At 50.8% G+C, this 19,154-nt stretch overlaps 1 protein-coding gene across 1 annotated transcript; it reads right to left on the minus strand.

The window, feature by feature from the left end:
• Positions 1-8: 8 nt before the first annotated feature.
• PRPF8 (pre-mRNA processing factor 8) lies at positions 9-18,583 on the minus strand. Its single transcript, XM_063402584.1, has 43 exons — positions 18,500-18,583; positions 18,260-18,369; positions 18,018-18,186; positions 17,149-17,313; positions 16,838-17,056; positions 15,942-16,154; positions 15,691-15,816; positions 15,508-15,613; positions 14,841-15,031; positions 14,543-14,662; positions 14,276-14,465; positions 13,990-14,109; positions 13,513-13,647; positions 13,272-13,401; positions 12,756-12,952; positions 12,443-12,649; positions 12,190-12,353; positions 11,756-11,882; positions 11,452-11,644; positions 10,925-11,112; positions 10,486-10,724; positions 9,854-10,000; positions 9,442-9,652; positions 8,746-8,862; positions 8,414-8,661; positions 8,056-8,235; positions 7,686-7,821; positions 6,966-7,135; positions 6,579-6,708; positions 6,240-6,386; positions 5,898-6,058; positions 5,184-5,375; positions 4,362-4,599; positions 4,006-4,134; positions 3,333-3,446; positions 3,049-3,222; positions 2,621-2,814; positions 2,087-2,326; positions 1,860-2,001; positions 1,530-1,670; positions 1,152-1,291; positions 799-1,001; positions 9-309 (listed from the first exon to the last, which is right to left on the minus strand). Exons 2-43 carry the CDS (start codon positions 18,357-18,359, stop codon positions 155-157), a joined length of 7,008 nt encoding a protein of 2,335 aa, XP_063258654.1. The 5' UTR covers positions 18,360-18,369; positions 18,500-18,583; the 3' UTR covers positions 9-154.
• Between the last annotated feature and the right edge of the window lie 571 nt (positions 18,584-19,154).

The following is a 19,154-nucleotide window of genomic DNA, read 5'->3' on the forward strand; positions in this document are numbered from 1 at the left end:
GCCCGCGATCCCGTTCGTACAAAATTTATTGAGCGGAAAAAAGGGGAAAAACAACAACGCGCGGGGTGTGAGGGGGGCGAGCGGGGCGCAGCGGAGGGGGAACACACGAACACGCTGTTGAATATCAACAGTACTAAGAGGGGCGCGGGCAGGATTAGGCGTAGAGATCCTCGCGGTCGGCAGAGTAAACCTCCCCCTCCTGCAGCAGCGCGAAGTTGAGGAAGTGAGAGGGGCGATGGACCTCGTGGTAAAACTCCTTGGGGTTGGCGAGCTGCAGCTCGTACTTCATGTTGGGGTCGTGGCGGACACCTGGAAAAGAGGGAGCGTCACCCACCTGAGCAGCCCTTCTCCCTCCTCCATCCTTCAGGTGCCTAACAAAGCCCTGCACCCTTCTACGACCATTTCCATGCAAGGAGATGGAGTTTTAAACCCACAAAATCAGCCCTCTTTGGGTTCCTCCCCTCAGGAGATATGAAATCCTTTTATGCTAATCGAGTGTTCTGTCACTCTCATTTTCTGACCCCTTCTCCAGCTGCCCCTGGTGTTCATGACACCAGGACCTCCCCACTGGGAACAGCTTCTCTCTTGCATTTTCCATTCTCTCTTCTGCTTGACAGGGATTAATTATTCAGTGGCGACAGACCATGCACTACAATCCAGACAGACACGGGATCTATTTAACTCTCTAGCCACCAAAAAAATCATTGAACTGACATACTAAGGAAAGTTCATCCCTGCCAATCGGTCTGAGGAAGCTCTGGAGCGGGTAAGGAGCTGCTCCCTCCTCCCCAAGCTCACCCATGAAGTTGTAGTTCCAGGAGCCCTGCGCTGGGACCATGAAGAAGCCGAGGAAGCGGTCGGACAGCAGCATCTGCACCCTCTCGTAGTGGGAGGGGAGGTAACCCTTGGGATTGTTCCCTTTGTCCGTGTTCTGCCGGCCCCACTCGTACCCGCTCGGGGTCAGCTTGTAGGCTGTCAACGTGCAGGAGCCAGGGGTGAAACTGAAAAGGAGAAGACATGAGGCAACTCACACTCACCTGGGGCAGAGGAGGGGAAGCAGGAATGAGCCAACACTCCCTTTCTGCCAATTTTGAGTTCCCCAGCTCTGCAGCAACACCCCCCTCAGAGGGTGAAGCCAGCGTGCCCCTCACCTGCAGGTGATGATGATGGTCTTCTCCCCATCCCAGGAGGGGTTGTCAGCCATGACCTTGGCGTGGGTGGTGACATCCTGTGGTGACAGCTGAGGGGACTCGTTTGGTTGGGTGTGGATCCACCCCAGAGGTTCCATTTCCTGACAGAAAGAGAGTGGTTTAGAGAAAAATCAAAACCATTTAAAATGAGACCATTTCAAGGCCTGGCAAAAAGGACACAGAGATGACAGGCTTCCCCCTCACTGATCTCAAACAGGTTTGCCTTCAGACTGAGCCCTTTCAGTGCTACAACTACAAAAGACAAAGGGAAGCTGCTCCACCATCTCAGGTCCTTGTTACTGACCTTCCACCCCCCCTGGAAGCTGAAATTTAACTCACCTTGAGATACTCGTGCTGTGGCAGCTGCCCTGGCAGGTGCACGGTCTGGTGTGTGCCCCACTGCGGCACCATCACGATGCACCGGATCTCCTTCACCTGCGGGTTGTCTGGAGGGCTCACTCCATACAGGTAACCTGCAATCTAAGACACACACCTGCCTCAGAAGGCCAGAAGAGCTCTCTGTGAAACTGTGAGAGTGGGAACTCCCTGAGGAGGGCATCAGAGGGATTCAGGTGGACAAACCACTGCAGGTTCCCAGCCCTTCACCAAGAGATCCCCCATGGAGGGTTTGAGTGGGGCGTAACTGTAACAAACTCCCTGCACACTCACCTGGGCCCGCAGGTCTGAGATGCAGATGAACTTCTTCAACACGTTTTTGGGAAGAATGTAGGTGTAACCTGTCTCCTTTATGTCATCTGATGAGACATAGATGTGGTTTGTCCGCAGGTGGAGGTTGGCAGCAGAAATTGCTCTGTGAGGAGGAGACCATGATGAGAGGGGCACAGATCCTCCCTGAGCATTCCAACCCTTTCCACCAGCCCTGCCTGCCTCCCTACCTGACCCTCCACTCAGTCTTGGAGGAGAAGGTCTGGGTTTCGTAGTTGCTGGTGGTGGAGGTGATGATTTCATCCCCGTGTTTGTTCACCGTGCGGGTCTGTGTGGCTGTCAGCTGTGACTGCTCCTTGGTTTGCTTCTCAATTTCTGCAATCTGCTGCCTCTGCTGAGATGGGGCAGAGATCTCCATGCCCAGGATGATGTCTCGGATCTCTGACTGGGTCAGGGATGCAACGTTCACGCTGGAAGAGAAAATTCACCCAAGTCAGGCATTTCAAAATACATTCTGGAGCCTTCTCACCTTCAGGCACAAGCTCAGAACATCCACAATGAAAAAATTAAATGCAGCTTTTTAAAGGCATCATGATCACATGATGCTCAGATCAAAGATTTGGTGCATACATTTTTATCTGTCTCACCAGTAAGTTATTAATAATAACCAGATTTCCCTACAAAGCTGAAAGTGCATTGACAAAGGCCCTTGGCCACAGCCTCTTTTGGGGCAGGAAGGAAAGGCTGACAGGATTATGGCTTACTTGTTCTTCTTGCCATAGTCAGCAAGGATGAGATCCTTCAGCTGCACCTCCACCTTGATCCACTCCTCGTCTGTCAGGGTTGGCCAGATGTGGTGAGGCTCAGTGATGGTTGTCTTGTCTGGCTTCAGGATGACTTTGGCTCGATCGTTGTTCACGTGCAGCGCCCGGAGAATCAGGATCAGACGGGAGAATGCCTTGGAGGTGAGAAAAGATGCAGTTAGAGAGAAGAAAATTAAATACACAAGGCCCTGGTACAGCATTCCTCTGTTTGAGCACAGGATAACTGCCAGGGAAATCCGTCTAAAGGAAAATTCAGGCAGATTCAGAGCCAAGTGCTCCCAAACAAATCATCAGGGATATCTGAGGCCTTGGTTCCTGCCTCATTTATCAGCAGCAAAGCAAAATGCAGAAGACACATCTGTGCTTACTGTGTAGGAAGAGATGGTTTTCAGCCAGTCATCATAGAGATTGAAGAGAACCATCTGGGGCTCAGTGGCCTTCAGGATGAGATCACCAAACTTCTCCACTTTCAGACAGGCCTGGAAGGGCAGCTGCAACTCCGAGCCTTTGATCACAATATTGGGGAAATCCAGCAAGTGCACCTGGAGTTTATCAGGAGGAATTAGCTCACAACTACTGCAGAACATCACAGACACAGAACCATCCTGTTATCTCCCACAGATTTCACACCCTCACAGAGCTGCATCCTTACCTCGAGTGGGTCCAGCATGCCCTTCCGTGTCACTATGATCTGCTTTGGCTGCTCCTCCACGGGAAGGGATCGGATCAAGGCAGCCACTTCCTCAGCAGTCTTCCACTTGGCCAGCTACAGAAAGACAGCAGGGTTAGAGAAATGTCCCCCTGCTCTCCAGCAGCATCTCCACGTCTCTGGGAACCAGAGGGATGCAAACCAAATTCTAAAAATACAACTGGAATTTATGGTTTGTCCCAGATCAGTGACAAGGCCCGGCATTTCCTCCTTACTGATCACAGAGGGCAGCTCCCGTTCCTGGAGCTCAGTTACTCCTGAGCGGCTCAAAAAAAACCAGCTGCCTGCTCCACCTCCCTGGATTTGCCACCTGAGTTTTCTGCTGCACTGGATGTACAGCCAAGTGCAGAGTGACTTGTGGAACAAGGAGCACAGCACTGTTCCTCAAACTCTGCTTGATGATTTGAGGTCTTTACACCTCCAAACCTCAAAATCCTTGCAGCAGCAATGCCTGTGCTCTTCTACTTTTATATCCCATGCTCCTGCCTGCCTGACCAGGACTTTGGAGCTCCAAACTCATTAAGAGGCAGGAAGATGAAGATCTTTGTGATGTTTTCTGCTCAAGGGAGTGTCCCAAGCAGTCAGAGCCCACCCCCAGGTCACACCCAGGCCCCACCTGTCCCAGACGCTTCTGTCCTGCCCACACAGATGTGTGGATGATCTTCAGGAAGAGCTGTCCAGTTCTGGGATTGAAGATGAAAATGGCTCCGTTGATGGGTTTTGTGGTCAAATTCCCTTCAAAAGTCTGAGGAAACAAGTGAGAGTGAGAAGTGCAGGGAGATAAATGGAGCCCACCCACACCTTTACACAAGAGCCAACTCTCTGTGTGCTTTGAGGAGCTGTGTGGGAAATCTAAAAGCTGCTCTGTGCACACTGCAAAAATTTGGGTCCACGTGTTGACTCCCAATTTCCATCAGGCATGGGAACCTCCACTCCACTCAGCCCCTTCCCTGAGACCCCCTCTGGCCTCACCTTGTGGATGGTGACTCTGTACACGTTGGTGTCATCCACAAACCAGATGATCTGGTTGGAGAAGAGCTCCCCATAGTTCTGGGAGGACAGGTAGGGCTCCGTGGGCTCTGAGGAGTAGAGCTGCAGCCCTTTGCGGATTCGTTCCCTCAACACATACAGGGCAGGGTTTGCTTTCATGATTTTGGCCATGGCCTGCTGGATCAGAGGTTTGCTCCCAGGAAACCAGTTCCCATAAGCACTGAAGAAGGAAACAAATAGAAGTTGTTACCATTAGACCTGAAGAGGCAACAGCCCCACTTTCCATGCAGCAGCCAGGTCCCTTTCTACCTGCTGAAAATACAACTCTGTACTGCAGTGTGACTTCTGTAATGTCCCTGGGAGCTGGTCACCTATGGCTTTTCACTACACCCCTCAGTGGGAAGCCACAGCACACACATGCAGCAGTCCCAGAAAAGCTGCACCTTCTCTAACAAACACACTGCAGAACTGATTTCTGACTTTCCGCCTCGTTTCCAGTGAGAAATAGCTGGCCCCACTTGTAGGGACTTTGAAACAAGGCCTTTCCTTCAGCTCCAACAACAGCCTGACAGAAATAGCCTAAGAAACAAATTATTAATCAACTGGGGGAACTGAACCACTACTATTGAGCAAAACTGGGCAACCTGAGATGCCTTATCCCACTCACTGCACATCTGCAGCTTCTGCCTTCTCCCCTCATCCTCCTGCCTGGAACACGACCCAGTCTGGAGACGCAGCCAGACAACACCCATGAACTACCAATGCCAGTGCCAGAAATGAAACCACAGCAGGTGCAGCTCTCACCTGTGCAGGTTGTAGGCCAGATCAATGGCAATGAGCACCCCAGTGGGAGAGGGGTAGATGCTCATGTTGTCCGTGGTGTAGTCCAGGAACTTGGCCCTGGCGTAGCGCTCGATGTCGTGGGAGTCGTAGTCACCCCAGCGCAGCTGGATGTCAATCCAGTACTTCTGGGTGGTGGTGCTGTCCATCACATCCCTGAGGAGAAAGCAAGCCACAAGTTCATCCTTCACAGAAATCCCCTGCAGTCACCAAGCACGGACACTGCAGCCAGCTCACGTCCACGTTCCACCCTGGAAAGGGACTCTACTGTTCTCAGCACACAGCAGTGAATGCAGGGGCTGCTGAAAGGTTTAAACAGTGAGTCCACTGCTGTGCAGTCACGAGGGTCATCTGCCCCAGGGACTGGCTGGTGAGGATTCAGTGAGAGTTCACTCCAGATTCTGGCCCTGGGCCAGCTCAGCTTTGTGGGGTTTCCAGAAGAATCTTCAACAGCTCAGGGAAAAGCTCACCCAGAGGAGAGGACAGGAGCAAAGGCAGTGTTGTTTTGCAGAAGGCAGTGCCAGGAGGTGCTGCAAACACCTACCCAAACAAGCCCTGTGCTTGGCTGGACACAATCTCCAGTGTCCCCTGGATGCCCAAGAGACAAGAGGCTCTGGATGACAGGCTCAGCAGCTCTGCTCTGCAGGGACACTGAGGAGAGGGAAAAGGGAAACTCACTTGGAATCTGCCAGCAAGGATGGACGTGACACATTCCACTTGTAGGATGCAAAGAGAAGGATATCTGCACAAGAGGAATTCATCTTGTAGGACTTCCTGGGATGGATTGTCTCTTTCTGCACTGTCTCAATCTCCAGAGCATCCAGCTCTTGATCAAACACCTGGAAAAGGCAGCCAGAGATGAGATGTGTTCAAGCAACCCAGATAAGGAATCTATCCTCAAAACCACAGCAGGTTGGAAAATCCCATTTTCCATTTCTTCCCTTTCTCTGCTAAATTGCTGGAGGAACACTAGTCCTGCTCCAAAAGGGCACAGAAACAAACCAAGCCAACACTGCTCACCTGACACAAATCCATGACAATGCTCTCATGGATCTTCTGCCACAAGTGAGCTCGGAAAATCTGGATGAGGGAAATCTTCAGTGTGGGGATTTTGCCATGCATGAAGATCCCTGTCAAATCCAGCTGCACCTGGAACCCAACATACACCTGCAAAGGAAAAGCAGCTGTGAGAACACACAACAGCACAACTGAGGAAATTTAAAAAATAAAGCATCTTCTGTTAAGGAGATTTAGTACCTCTCTAAGAGATATTCTGAGAATTAATTGGATCAATTAACTGCTCTCATTTCAGTGGAAAAGTGCTGTCTGCTCCTAGAGGGACAAACACCAGGTACTTACATTGGCTCTGTTAATGGTAGGAGACCACCAGAGAGTGAATCTTCTGTTTGGAATTTGGTTCAAACCCGATCTCTGGGCATTTGTCAGCTTCTTCCACTTCATGGACTCCTCAAAGCCACTGGCCTTCTCCCTAGTAAAGGCAGACCATCAACTGCATTAGATTCAATTAAAGGAGATGTCCCTCATCCCTGCTGCTGTGTGTCACTTGTAACAGAGACAGGGATCAGCCACGAGGTGAGAGGGTTGCTTCATGCCAAGAAATTTCCATGGATTTGCAAGAAGTTCAGCTGTAGCCCCTTCCCAGGTGCTCTCACAACTGAAAACCGGCAGAAACTCAACAGAATCAGCACAGCCTGAGCCCAGGGCCCACAACAAAGTTCCTCTTACCAGAAGAGACCCTCCCACGTGGGGAAGTAGGTGCCCTTGAAGAGGGTGTGCTCCAGGATCCCCTCCACCCCGCCCAGAGCCTGGATCATGTCCGTGCGGTAATTGTTGAGGTTCCAGAGTTTGCCATCGTGGCGCTGGTGTGTCCACCAGAACGGGTTCTGCTTCAGCACCTGCACACAACAGCAAGCACATCACTCAGCTGGCTGCACTCCTTGCAGGAACCAACATCATGATGATGGTCAGGGGACAGGTAAAAAGCCTCATGCCCTCAGTGCTGGAGGACACAGCTCATCTACAACACGAGTTCTGTCAGTACTGCTCTGCAGCTCACACTGGGTGGAACCTCAGGTGATATTTTTCTTTCAGGGACTTCTGCAGAGCTGTCATTAAAGGCTTTAAATAACAAATCATTCCACAGTTACTAAAATTCAGCATTTTACAATAACTATTTTTCTCTCCAGAACTGAATTTGTAATATATAGTTGTGTTTATTGTGGTTTTCTCCCATACACTGCAATCTACCCAAATGCTTCAAAAGGGGACAGCTACAAATTCTGGAGCATTTGGTTGCAAACAGCCTCTACCAGTCCCAACACAAGGCTGTAAATTCTTTCTACAGAGAGACAGAAGTGCACCTGCAATAATGCAAGGTGAAAGGACTTTGTGTGGAACAGGTATCTGAACTTCATATTCAGGTGAAGAGAAGTTCCCTGTCAGTACCTGATACTGTTTGAAGTCAGTCCTGACTCTCCATCCTTTATCATAAGCCAAAGTGTGCCGGTCCTTCTGGAAAAGGGTGTTAATCCGAGGAATTCCCCTGTCCCAGGAGTCCTCCAGATCCTCCAGCGTCAGACGCCTGAAGAAAAGAATCCCCACACTTTGTTACCTCTCAGTTTACAGGTAGTTCAGCTGATGAGATCACACAAGTGACACAGAGCTCAGGGCTCTGGCAGTGGACACTAAAATGCCACACCTCCTCCAGAGGTGAGGGAACAGCACTGCAGGTACCACAGGGCCACAAGGTCTCCAAAATCCCCAGACAGCATAAAACCTCCCACTGCTGCCTGTCCTCCCACACATGGACACTCACCTGTTCTGGGCTATGGCCTCCTGTCGTTTCAGGGCATACTCTGCCCACACCCTCTGCGAGTCAATGAATTCACTCTCCCATGGCTGGATGTACCGATACAGATTTGGGATGAGCTGGTCCTCCTCATGACTCATTCCTGAGCGGAAGTGAGTGATGCCAACATCTGTCTGCTTGGACCACCTGGAGCAAAGAGACCACAATGAGGTGGGAGGAACTGGGACTTCCCTGATCACTGCCATGAGTAAAGGCAACACACCTCTGTACCATGGCGTGGTTTAGCACTCTTGGAATATTTTTAGGGGAAAAAGCATCTAAGAGAACACTCAAGTCATGCAGGAATTAGAGCAGCACAACTCACCTCAGGTCAGACTGAGGGATGAGAACGTGACCCATGGAGAGCATGCCCAGCCCCCCCAGCTCCTTAGGGGTGTAGAACACCACAGGAGGAAAGCGGCTGGGCATTTTGGAATTCAGGCCGATCTTGATGCGAGTCTGGATTTTATTCTCACACTTCACCAGCAAATCAAGCAGCTCCTGAGTATTTACAACAGCTTCCCGGAAATAAGTCATCAAACCAATCAGAGCTGTGTTCCATTTATTGACAATCTAGAATGGAAAGGAAAGGATCAGCTCCTGCCTCATTCCCCAAGAATCTGCAGAAAGCTGTCATAGATCTCTCTCTGCCCTTACCTTGGTGAAGGTTGTGGAGCCAGAGGCCATGAGGATCTGCCTCACTCTGTTGTGAAACCTCTGCATGGACTCATCATCCACACGCAGGAAGCACTGAGCCGTGCGCTCCTTGGTGACCTGGAGGGCACAGACCCATCAGTTCCCTCCTCGGAGCCCCTCTCCCATTGCACCCTCACACCCAAGTGGATGTCTCCAAATAAGGGAAAGGGTTTCAGTTTTCAGACTTTTAAGAAAACTAGAATCTTCCATGTCCTTCTTACCGTGGTTGGCTCAGTGCCAGCACAGGGGCACCTATTGGGTCTTTGGAATGTTTCTCAAAACCTGTGGCTGCTTCTATGGGGCAGCAAGCCAAATTATCCCTCCTTGATCGTTGTGTATTTAAGAATGACCATAAAACCCTTTGGTGCTTTTTGGAATGTCTTAGCAGGTGCTAGAGGTTTCTCTGCACAGTGCCTGGCTTCTGTTTTGTTTTGTATAATTTGTTATTTTCTTCTTTTATTAAAACCTTTTGCTTTTCAAAACACACCCCATGAGCTGTCTCACAATTATTCTGAGCCATCTCTGAGAAGTTGCTGGTCAACCCTAAGGACTCGACAACCCTGCCTGGGGGTCAAAACACTTCAGCCTCACTTAAGTAAGACTGTCTCCCTCTCCAAGAGATGGAAATCCCAGGCAGGGGCTGCTCTCCCAGCCCACCTCGTTCTGCAGGTTCCAGACGCCGTCCTTGTGGGTGAACTCCTCGTAGCTGGTGCGGCACTTGGGCAGGATGCGGCACTCGAAGCCGCACATGTTGAACAGCAGGTTGGGGTTGTCCTTGCTGTACACGGACACGAAGCTGTTCTCCCACTGCACCGTGGTCACCGAGCGGGGCAAACGGTTCTTGATGTCCCAGAACACAGCACGGCCACTGGAAAACAGCGTGTGCACAGTGACACCTCACTGTCTGCCCAAACAACAACTGGGCAAGTTCACAGAGCTCCCCTGATTTTCAGGATTTCAGCACAGACCCCTCACTTCTCACACCCTGAGCACCTATCAGTCTCCAACAGTTATTTATCATTGATTTTCCCCTTTTTCCTGCCACTCCTTTCCCAGCTGCAGCACTCACAGGTTCACGTCGTGCTTCATGAGGCGCATCCGCGCGTCCCGGGGCCAGCACTTCTTGTTGTTGTAGCCCACAATGTTCTCGTTGTTGGGGTCTGGGTGCTCCGTCAGGTACCGCTGGATCAGGTCTCTTGCCTCGTCAGCTGTAAACCTGGGAATGCACAGAAAAGGATCTGGAATTACATGGTTGACAGCGACACCAGTTTGGCCAGGAAGATGAGGATTTAATTAAGAAAAGCTGTTTGTCAGCCTGTTTGAAGGTAACTATCCTATTTTTGTGTCCTCTCAAGGAATGGGGGAATTTCATTAGCATGGAGCAACTCAGGGTTTGGGTTATCTTTCCATGAAGAGACAGAACAGGCTTCTTTTACCAGTCTCTCATTTACCAAATCCCTAACAATTTTGTATTTCTATTGGTCATTTGTGTTTCTTGACATTTGTTGTGTTTCTATTGATCCAGTGAAGCTGCAGAAAAGCAAACTGAGAAAGCAAGAGGAGGCATGTGGGCAGCCAGTCAGCCAGAGAAGTCTGTCAATTCAAATATTCCTCCAACAGCAAAGGGAACAAAAGGCAGGAGCAGGAGCAGACCAATTCTCCCTTTCCTTTGTGTTCACCTGAGGAAAGCAGAGATCTCACCTGAAGAAGATGTGAATCCTGTCAATGTATCTGCAGAAGAGGCGGATGGGATGGGCCACCTCTGTGGCAATGTCCTGGAAGCTGAGGAAGTCATTTGGCATCTGGGGAGGCCCAGCCATCTCGCTGGCCCTGTGCAAGCCCAGCACCAGCAGGTCCATCACAAGCCCATAGTACTGCACAATGAAGGAAGCAAACTGCAGCCCACGAATAATCCCGTAGGAGTTGGTGTGATTCATGTCCTGAGGAGATGAAGGGGAATTGTGAGACAACACATCCCAACACAGCACCTGAGCAGCTCTTCTTCAACAGGACCCAGAAAGATTTTTTTTTACTCCCTCATCACTTTTCTTTGACAAGGCTTGTGTTCCTTCTTTGCCAAAACCTCCTCCCTCGTGGGTCCCTTTTACCACAAAGCCACTTTGCTGACAAGAACCATCACCTTGTAGTTGATCACCACGTTGTTCTTGGCTGTCATGTAGTCAGCAATGTTGTGGTCGACAATGAGACGCAGCAGCCTGTTGAGCAAGGTCAGGTCAATCTTCTCGTACATCTTCTCAAACCGAGATTCCAGCATCACGTTGCACTCCCCTTCACTCGTTTCCCAAACATCCTGCAGGTTATTAATGCCTGAGGGAACAAACAGTGTTGTGTTATCTGACACATCAGAGCACAGAAACAGCCACTGGGCACAGGAGCTCAACCTAAGTCCTGCAATGCCTGATTTTTCAGACTCTGGATCTTCCAGACTATCCAGAAATGAGAGGAAAATTATTTAATCAACCATAAATGCTGTGCAAGCTGTCCTCCTCCAGTATATACATATGTATTAACCTACAAAATACAATTCTGATCTTAATTGTTGACTGCAAGTTGCAAAACCAAAATTCAGCTCCTAAGGGGACTCATAGGACACAAGTTCCCCCACAGGAAAAATCATTTTTGCACGGAATCCAAGAGCCCACTGACCTTGGCACCACTTGTACACCAGCAGTGGGGGTGGTTCAGTGTCAGCAGGTTTGATCCAAGGGGGGAAGAGTCTTCGCTTGTCGGCCTCATACCACAAGTACTGATCCAGATAAGCATCTGTGATCTTCTCCAGGGGCTCAACATCATAAACAGGGACCAGGTGGCTGTAGAGATCCATGAACTCAATTCCCACCTTAAAAAAGAAAGAGGGAGAAAAACTGAGGCTGGTAATTGAGAGAAAACAAAAAGTTTTTGTGCCATTCAGCTTCTGGAGGCAGAATAATATGGCTGGGCTTTCACCCACCTCCTTGAAGGCTCTCTGAGTCAACAGATGTCGCTTGATTCTGGACAGAGCTTCGTGGGGATTATCATAAGCCTGCTCAATCAAGCCCAGCTCCTCTCTCTGTGACTGATTCAGGCGTGATTTCACACTGAAAACAAGGGGGAACAGCTCAGCACCTGCACATGAACAGCCTAGTGGCCACTGCATCAAACTGATGAATGATAATGTTCAACCTGTAAAACCTCACAATCCACATCCCCAAACTTACAAGCATGGCAGTGGTTTTGCCCAAGTGACAGAGTCAGTAAGAACTCCCAGATAAATTAGCAGTACCAACAGCTTTACCAGTCCACCAGGATAAATATTACACCACACTTCATCACAGGAATAACGGATAACAAACCAGAAGCCTTTCCCAGTGCCTCTGATGATCAAGATAATTTCCCACTGATTACCTGTAAGCTTCCTTCAGCCTCTCCAGGGCTAAAATCAGCAACTTGGTGTCATGCTTGTAGGACAGTGGGGGGAAGGGAATGGGGGAGAACCTCCTGCTCTCCAGCCAGTGCACTGTGGTTGTGTACACAGCAACGGCCTCTTCTGCAGTGATGTAAGGCCCATCCTGCAGAACCACACCACCAGAATTAATCAGTGAAAGCTTCCCGATGAAAACAGCATTAATTTGGGCAATTTGAGAGAGGACTGAAGTACCTTCAGGTAATTATGCTGCCGTTCCTGCTCAGCTTTCAGGTAGAGTCTGGTCAGCCTGCCCAGGTTCTTCTTGCAGACGGTTTTGTCGACAGTGGCTCCGCGGCGGATCCGCTCCCGGTTGTAGTGAGCTGTGTTTGTCCACCAGTCAGCCTTGGCCTTCACGTACCTCAGGATCATGTTCTCAATAGGAGTTGGCAGCCCTGGCACCTGGGGAGGGACAGGAACGTGAGGGAAGCAGGAGTGGGGGCTTCCCAAGAGCAGCTCCACTCGGGTGATGTTAGAATTGAACCCGAAGGCCAGGTGAGAGATTTACCTTCCAGGGAATGTTGGCCTTCCAGCACCGCCAAGCCTCGCTCAGGTGCTGCAGGATGGTTCTGGCTTTGTTCTGCTTGATCCCTTCTGGCATCATGTCCAGGATGTCGTGCATCACAGCTGCCCTGAGCTCCAGGTCGAAGTGAGACTCCACGCGCTGCTTCGTGACGGTCTTTGCGACACCCTTCGAGTGACGGCCTGGAAAAAGCAAAGTCCTTCAGGAATTCTGACACCACTGGGCAGTGATTCTCCTTCCTCATTCAGGAGTGCATGGAGGTGCAGGATGTCTGGAGAAATTACACTGCCAGGAGTCTGGAGTAGGTGATTAAGTGGCTACGGAGCAGGAAATCTCACTTCCATTTAGAATCTGTTCTGGGAGCACAGATCTTGAAAGAGATCTAAACTCAATGAAGCATAGATAAAGACCACCAGTGTGAACAGCAAACTGGCTGGCAAGCAAACAGTATTAATCTTTACCACACACTCCTGCCATGTGCAGGATTTACAGGGTGCTGACCTTCAAACTGCCTGGCCAGCAGATTCCCCAGCCAGCGTTCCAGCAGCGGGGTGATGCCCCTCATGAAGAACAGCCACACTCTCCAGCCTGGAGCCCAGAAACCACAGCCAGGACCTTTGCCCACAGGCCCCTGCAAGAACAAGAGACATGGTAAGAGCAGGTCATTTATTGACACTCCAGAATCCCTCTCTGGTTTCTCAGTTTACATGGAGTCAGCATCATGTGGAAAGGTGGAACTTACCGTGTTAAACCTGTAGTAGATGAGATGTTTCAGGTCCTTGCACATTCGAATTTGCCTCATCAGTTTGTATTTGTACCGGTACATGCCCGTGAGCTGACCCACGTGGGCAAAGATGTACTGCAGCCCATCTGCCAGCTGAGACATGAAACACAGTCAGGGATAACAATCAACACCTCAGACATCACCTCCAGCAGCCAGGTTTATTATCAATAAACCAGGTTTATTGGACAGGGTGTATCAGGCCACACCAAGCTCCTAATACTGGCTCAGACAATGATCAATTCTTATAAACTAATATAAAAGGAGAATTTCAAACAATGCTGCCTATTTCCATTGTTTCCCCTCTTCTCTGTAACACTGCAACATTCAGACACTTTGTGCACCTCACAGAAACTATTTCCCATATAAAATATTCCAATTCTCCTCTCAAGTGCCTCTCACCAGTTTAAAAACAAAAAACAAACCCAAAAAGCCTACCTGAAATGCATCCACATTTCCCAGTCTGTACTGGACGTGGCTGTCCACCACCAGCTTAGTCAGCCGCAGCACTTCTCGGCACAGATGGAAAGCATTCCCAAAACGGGATTTTTTTCTTTCCTGGATAAGACAAAATGTTCAGAATTTATGTCACAGAAGAGCAAAACGACTGCAATTTGGTCAACAACTGAGCAGCTGAGGCACTATGGCCTCTCTTTCCTCCCTGGCTACACAGTGACCTTCATGTAAACTCTGTTCCTGTGTACAACAGCACACGGACTGATACCTTTGTGGTGAGGGTCTTCACAGGCTTCAGGTTGAAGTTGTAGTCCAAGTGAAGGTAATTCAGGTTCTTTCTGTGGATCAGCAAGTTCAGCATGTTGTAGCCCTGGCGACACACTTGCAGGCCAACTTCCACCCAGTCCAGCTTGGTCGACTGGAAAAACTTGGTAGCCTTGAAGGAGCGGAAGAGGTACCTGGAGAGAGCAGAGCCCACAATCAGCTCAATCCCCTAGAGAGATCAGCAGTTCCCCACTGAACAGAGCCCTCTCACCTCTTCTTCTGGGCCTTGGGAGGTCTGTGTTTGAGGGCATTCAGGACGTAGTATTTCAGGAGCTTCTGGTAGGAGACTCTCACTTTGACTGGCTGTCCTGCTGGGCAGTGCTCACGGTACCTGTGGATAAATCACATTCCAAAGCTTCAGCAACTCACATTCCTCAGAGGAAAGTCCCCAGAAACTCTCCTAAAATCTCTAGAAACCAGTCACTATAATGTCTTTATTTCATTTTTGTTATAATAAGGTAATAATGTCATGATCACTACATCAGCCCTTCCCCCAGGACAGAACTCACCAGTTCTTGACCAGTGGGATGTCAAGAGCTCTCCGGGTCCTGCCAGATCTCAGATTGAAGGGTCGTGGGGCCCACAGCAAGGCAATGCCATTGGCTGTGTTATCAGTGTAGAGAGGAGTATCCTTCAGGAAAGGCTCCACAAACTCTGGCAACTCAAACTCTTCATCATCATCAGGCAGTGGTTCCTGGCTCTGAAATACAGAAGCACCACACAAGGTGTTTCCTGGTTGCTTCAGCCCAGTTTCTGAGTTAAGCAAGTTTAAAAAAACACCTCTTTGCTCTCATGGAAAAAGTGTGGCTGTACTGAGCATGAGAGAAGCAAAAAGCACTCAACAAGGCAAATTGGCTACCAGATCCTGAGTTCTGGATGTAACTTCAGGGAGATGTCAGCTCCAGGAATACACCAAAAGTAACCAGAAAGATAAATAATCTGTCAGAAGACTCTAACAGTATCAACTAAACATTGGGCTTTATCCTACAGAAACCAAAGGAGACAACTTTGTGCAACTCCAGAAGTAGAAGAAGACTAAAATGACACCTTTGGCTTTTTTTCTCAAAGGGCTGGTGCCTTCTCCTGAAATATGTTTGTGTGCAGCTATCAGAAGCAAGGTACTAAAGCCCCCTACTTCCACACATAGGGTTTATCACAGTAAGCCCAGGGACTCACCTTGACAGAATGTCTGTGTGAAATGGGGTTGATCAGAGGATCAAAGTAAAAAGCTGGGAGGTCAGGATCTTCTGTTTTAATGAAAACAACGTTTGGAGTATGATACCTGCAACAAAAAAATATGCATTAGAACCTCTGACAGCCTTTCCCTCCTCTCCTGGCTCTGGAGGCTGCTGCTCTTACCAGGTGAGGTGGACATGGTGTGGCAGGTTGTTGTACAGGTACGGGAAAGCGATTTTGTACTCTGTCCTGATGGGCTGCCTGATGATGATTTTGTTGATGTCATTAAACTCATTCCAGTCTTCATCCCTTAAAATGAGACAAGAACCTGTTATGCAGGCATTCAAGGTGAGAGAGATAAACACCTGTGACAGAAAACATGCTACCAGCCCTTTCCTAGACAACCACCTCTCTCTCCTAAACCCAACACTTACTGAAGGTTGATGTCTCTGACGAGGGGCTCAAACTTGGGACCTCCAGGAATGGCCATGTTCAGTGCCTTGGAGGTGAAGAACGCCTTCAGGTCAAACAGGTAGAAGTAGTTGTCATCCACCAGGTCGGTGAGCAGCTGGTTGGCCAGGCGGTACAGGGTGGACATCATGGGCAGGGTGAACTGCCAGCGCTGGTACGTGGAGCCGTTGACATACCTGGCAAGGCAGAGCATTCACACATAGCCCAACCAAAGCACCACAACAGCCAAACACCTTTAGCCACCTGTTGTTCATCAAGCACAGGTAACACAGGGGTGTCTGTAGCCTGAAGAAAAGGCTGCAGCACTGTCAAAGACCATTCTGGACTCCTCCTGCCCAGAAAATGCTGGCTCTCCTCCTCTGTGTCCAAACTGACACAGAACATCTGTGCACCTTTAGCAAATAATCAGCTTCAAATTCTAGGTGGACAATGCAGGCTGTCAGCTTGACAGTATGGTCAGAAACATCAGTTTTAGCAGGTTTTGGTTTTTTTCCCCTCTATCCTCCTGGACAGAGGGGCCTTGCTGGATGCTGAATCACAGAACCCCAAAATGGTTTGGGTTGGAAGGAACCTTGAAGCTCATCTTGTTCCAACCCTTCCACTGTCCCAGGTTGCTCAGAGCCCCATCCAACCTGGCTTTGATCATTTACAAGGATGGGGCAGCCACAGCTTCTCTGAGCAAGCTGCAAGCAAAAGATGCAGCTTTCCAGCACTCAGGTTTTCCCTCCCACCCTTGAGGGAAGGTTTTTCTGTCCCCATCAATGTTACAGAAAGGTTAATTAGTGCTCTGTACAGGTAATTCATGCATTGTTTGCTTTTCCCCCCTCTCCCAGTGAGTTGTGCTACCACAGCCACGTACTTCCTGTTGTCCTTCAGAGGCTGGTGGTCATAGAACCAGTCCAGCACAGGGGCATCCTCCTCTGGATCCAGCTCCAGCTGAATGGCTTCCAGGGGCTCCACATCCAGGATGTTATCAGCATAATCCAGAGGGGGTTCCTCATCATCAAACGGGGGGAATCTCATCCTCTTGAAGTGACGCCTGTCCCTCTTCTCCCGCCTCATCATAATCCACATGGAGCTGCAGGAAATCAGGGGGAGGTTAAAATCAGGGGGGTTTTATGGTGGATGCAAAAAGGTTTGCCCCAGCTGGATGAAACAGAAGGCACCTACCCCCACTGGGCAATGTAGACAGGCTCGATGACCCAGGGGATCTCGTTGACGAAGGAGATGGCGCCGGTGATGTGGTACAGCACGGGAACGTCTCGGATCTGCTCCCAGGGCATGGGCATGTTCTCCAGCAGCTTCAGCACAGCGTGGGGCATGTACTTCAGAGCACTGCAACCACAGAGCAGGGAGAACCACGCTGGAGTGCATCTCAAGGACAGACAGCCCCCTGCTGCAAGCCCAACAACCTCTCAGTTTTCCCTCCTGCGAGCTGCTCATCGGACTCGTTCAAAAATTCCATGAATTCCCCACTCTGCCTTTGTACTGTCAAAAGGTTTTCTAGTGATTTGGCTTTCAAGAATGTTGCAAATAAAAACTGAAGTTTTTAACTGGGTTTCTGGAGTTCTTATGGGCAATGGTAAGTAACTGCAGCACCAGACACCTCTCCACACCCAAACAGCAAAGAAACACTCAGGATGCTTTGCAATCTTGCAAAACACACTTCATACTCTCCCCAATTTCTTCTAAGAGATTGTGTTATGCAAGGTAATGTTGTTTCTCATACATTCAAAGCAACAGTTCCCTTTGCTGATGCTCTTTGCACTGATACCTCACAGCAACAGACTGAGCTACAACTGACACTGAAGCCCTTTCCCTTCAATGATGCATTATCCAAGCTAACGTTTTTTCTCATAAATTCAAAGCAACAACTCCTTTTGCTGATCCTCCTCTGCACTGATACCTCAGAGCATCCTCACCGAGCTACAAAGGCCACAAAGAGCCCTTTAGAGAAGGATCTCTCCCTTCAACCACTCTCACGGCAGCAGCGGCGGATGCCCCGAGCTCCCCCCTGTCACACACCGCGGGTCCCTTACCCCAGGTAGACGCGCTTGTCGTGCCGGAATTTCCTATTGGTCATGTCACCGTGGTCGCGGATGATTTTGCGGACATGCTCGGGGGGCATGTCCTCCTTCTGCGCGTCCACAAAGCCGAATTTCCTCTTCTCCGCATAGCGCTTGGCCTGCAGCTGCTGCCACTTGCGGGCTGCGGGGACACAGAGGCGGCGGCTCAGGCCTTGTCCCCCGCGGAGGATCGGGGGTGCCGGGGCCGTACCCACCTTTCTCCTGCAGCTTCTCCTCGGACATGTAGTCAGGCAGCGGCGCCAGCGGGTTGGGCACCGGGGCGCAGCCGCCGCGGTACGGGAACACGGCGGCCATGGCGACGCACCTGCGGAGAGGGTGGAGAGGGGCTGAGGATGAGGTACGGGACCACGACAAGAACGCTGCCGGTCAGCTTCCCCGCCGCTCCCGCCCGTCCCGGGCCCGTCCCGGACCCGCCGCTCCCCGTTGGCCCTCACCGGCTGCCACGACCACCGCGCTCCGCCACCACAATGGCGGCCCCGCACCGCCACTGCCGCGCCTGCGAGACCCGGATGTAGGCGGGACTCGCGGTATAGGCTATCCAATCAGCTTTTAGGGAGTCTGACAGACAACAAGTACATCCTATCAAAGTGCGGGGTGGGGCAGGGGCGGGACCCAGGGCGGAAGAGGGGAGGAAGTTGTGTCCGGCGCATACTTCCGGTGCGATGTCCCGCTTTTCCCGGTCCCGCCCTTCGCTGCTTCCGATTGGCGGAGAGGGGCGGTGAAGAGGGCGCAGCGCCGCCTCTGATTGGACAGCGCCTGGCGCAGCTCACCCCGCGCTGCTGTAGGGGGCGCCCCGGCCGGGTCCTGCCCCCCCCGCCCCGAAGGGTGGTAGAGGCGGGGGGGCCCTCAGGGGGACATCTTGGCCTCGCCCCGGACACATCCCGGTGATGTCCCTGTGGAGCAGCGCGGGGACATCCCCCACGGGACCTGGACATCCCCCCAGTGGGGCTGAGCCCACTCCTGGGACAGGCAGGGGGATGCTGCGCCCCGGGGATGCCTCACCCTCAGCACTGCCCCCATGGCCGCACTGTGGCCCCTGATCTCCCAGCACGCAGCCACCCACCTCGTTGTCCCCTTCCTGCCTCTCTC

Source organism: Prinia subflava, chromosome 8, assembly GCF_021018805.1.
Source record: "Prinia subflava isolate CZ2003 ecotype Zambia chromosome 8, Cam_Psub_1.2, whole genome shotgun sequence".
Taxonomy (NCBI): domain Eukaryota; kingdom Metazoa; phylum Chordata; class Aves; order Passeriformes; family Cisticolidae; genus Prinia; species Prinia subflava.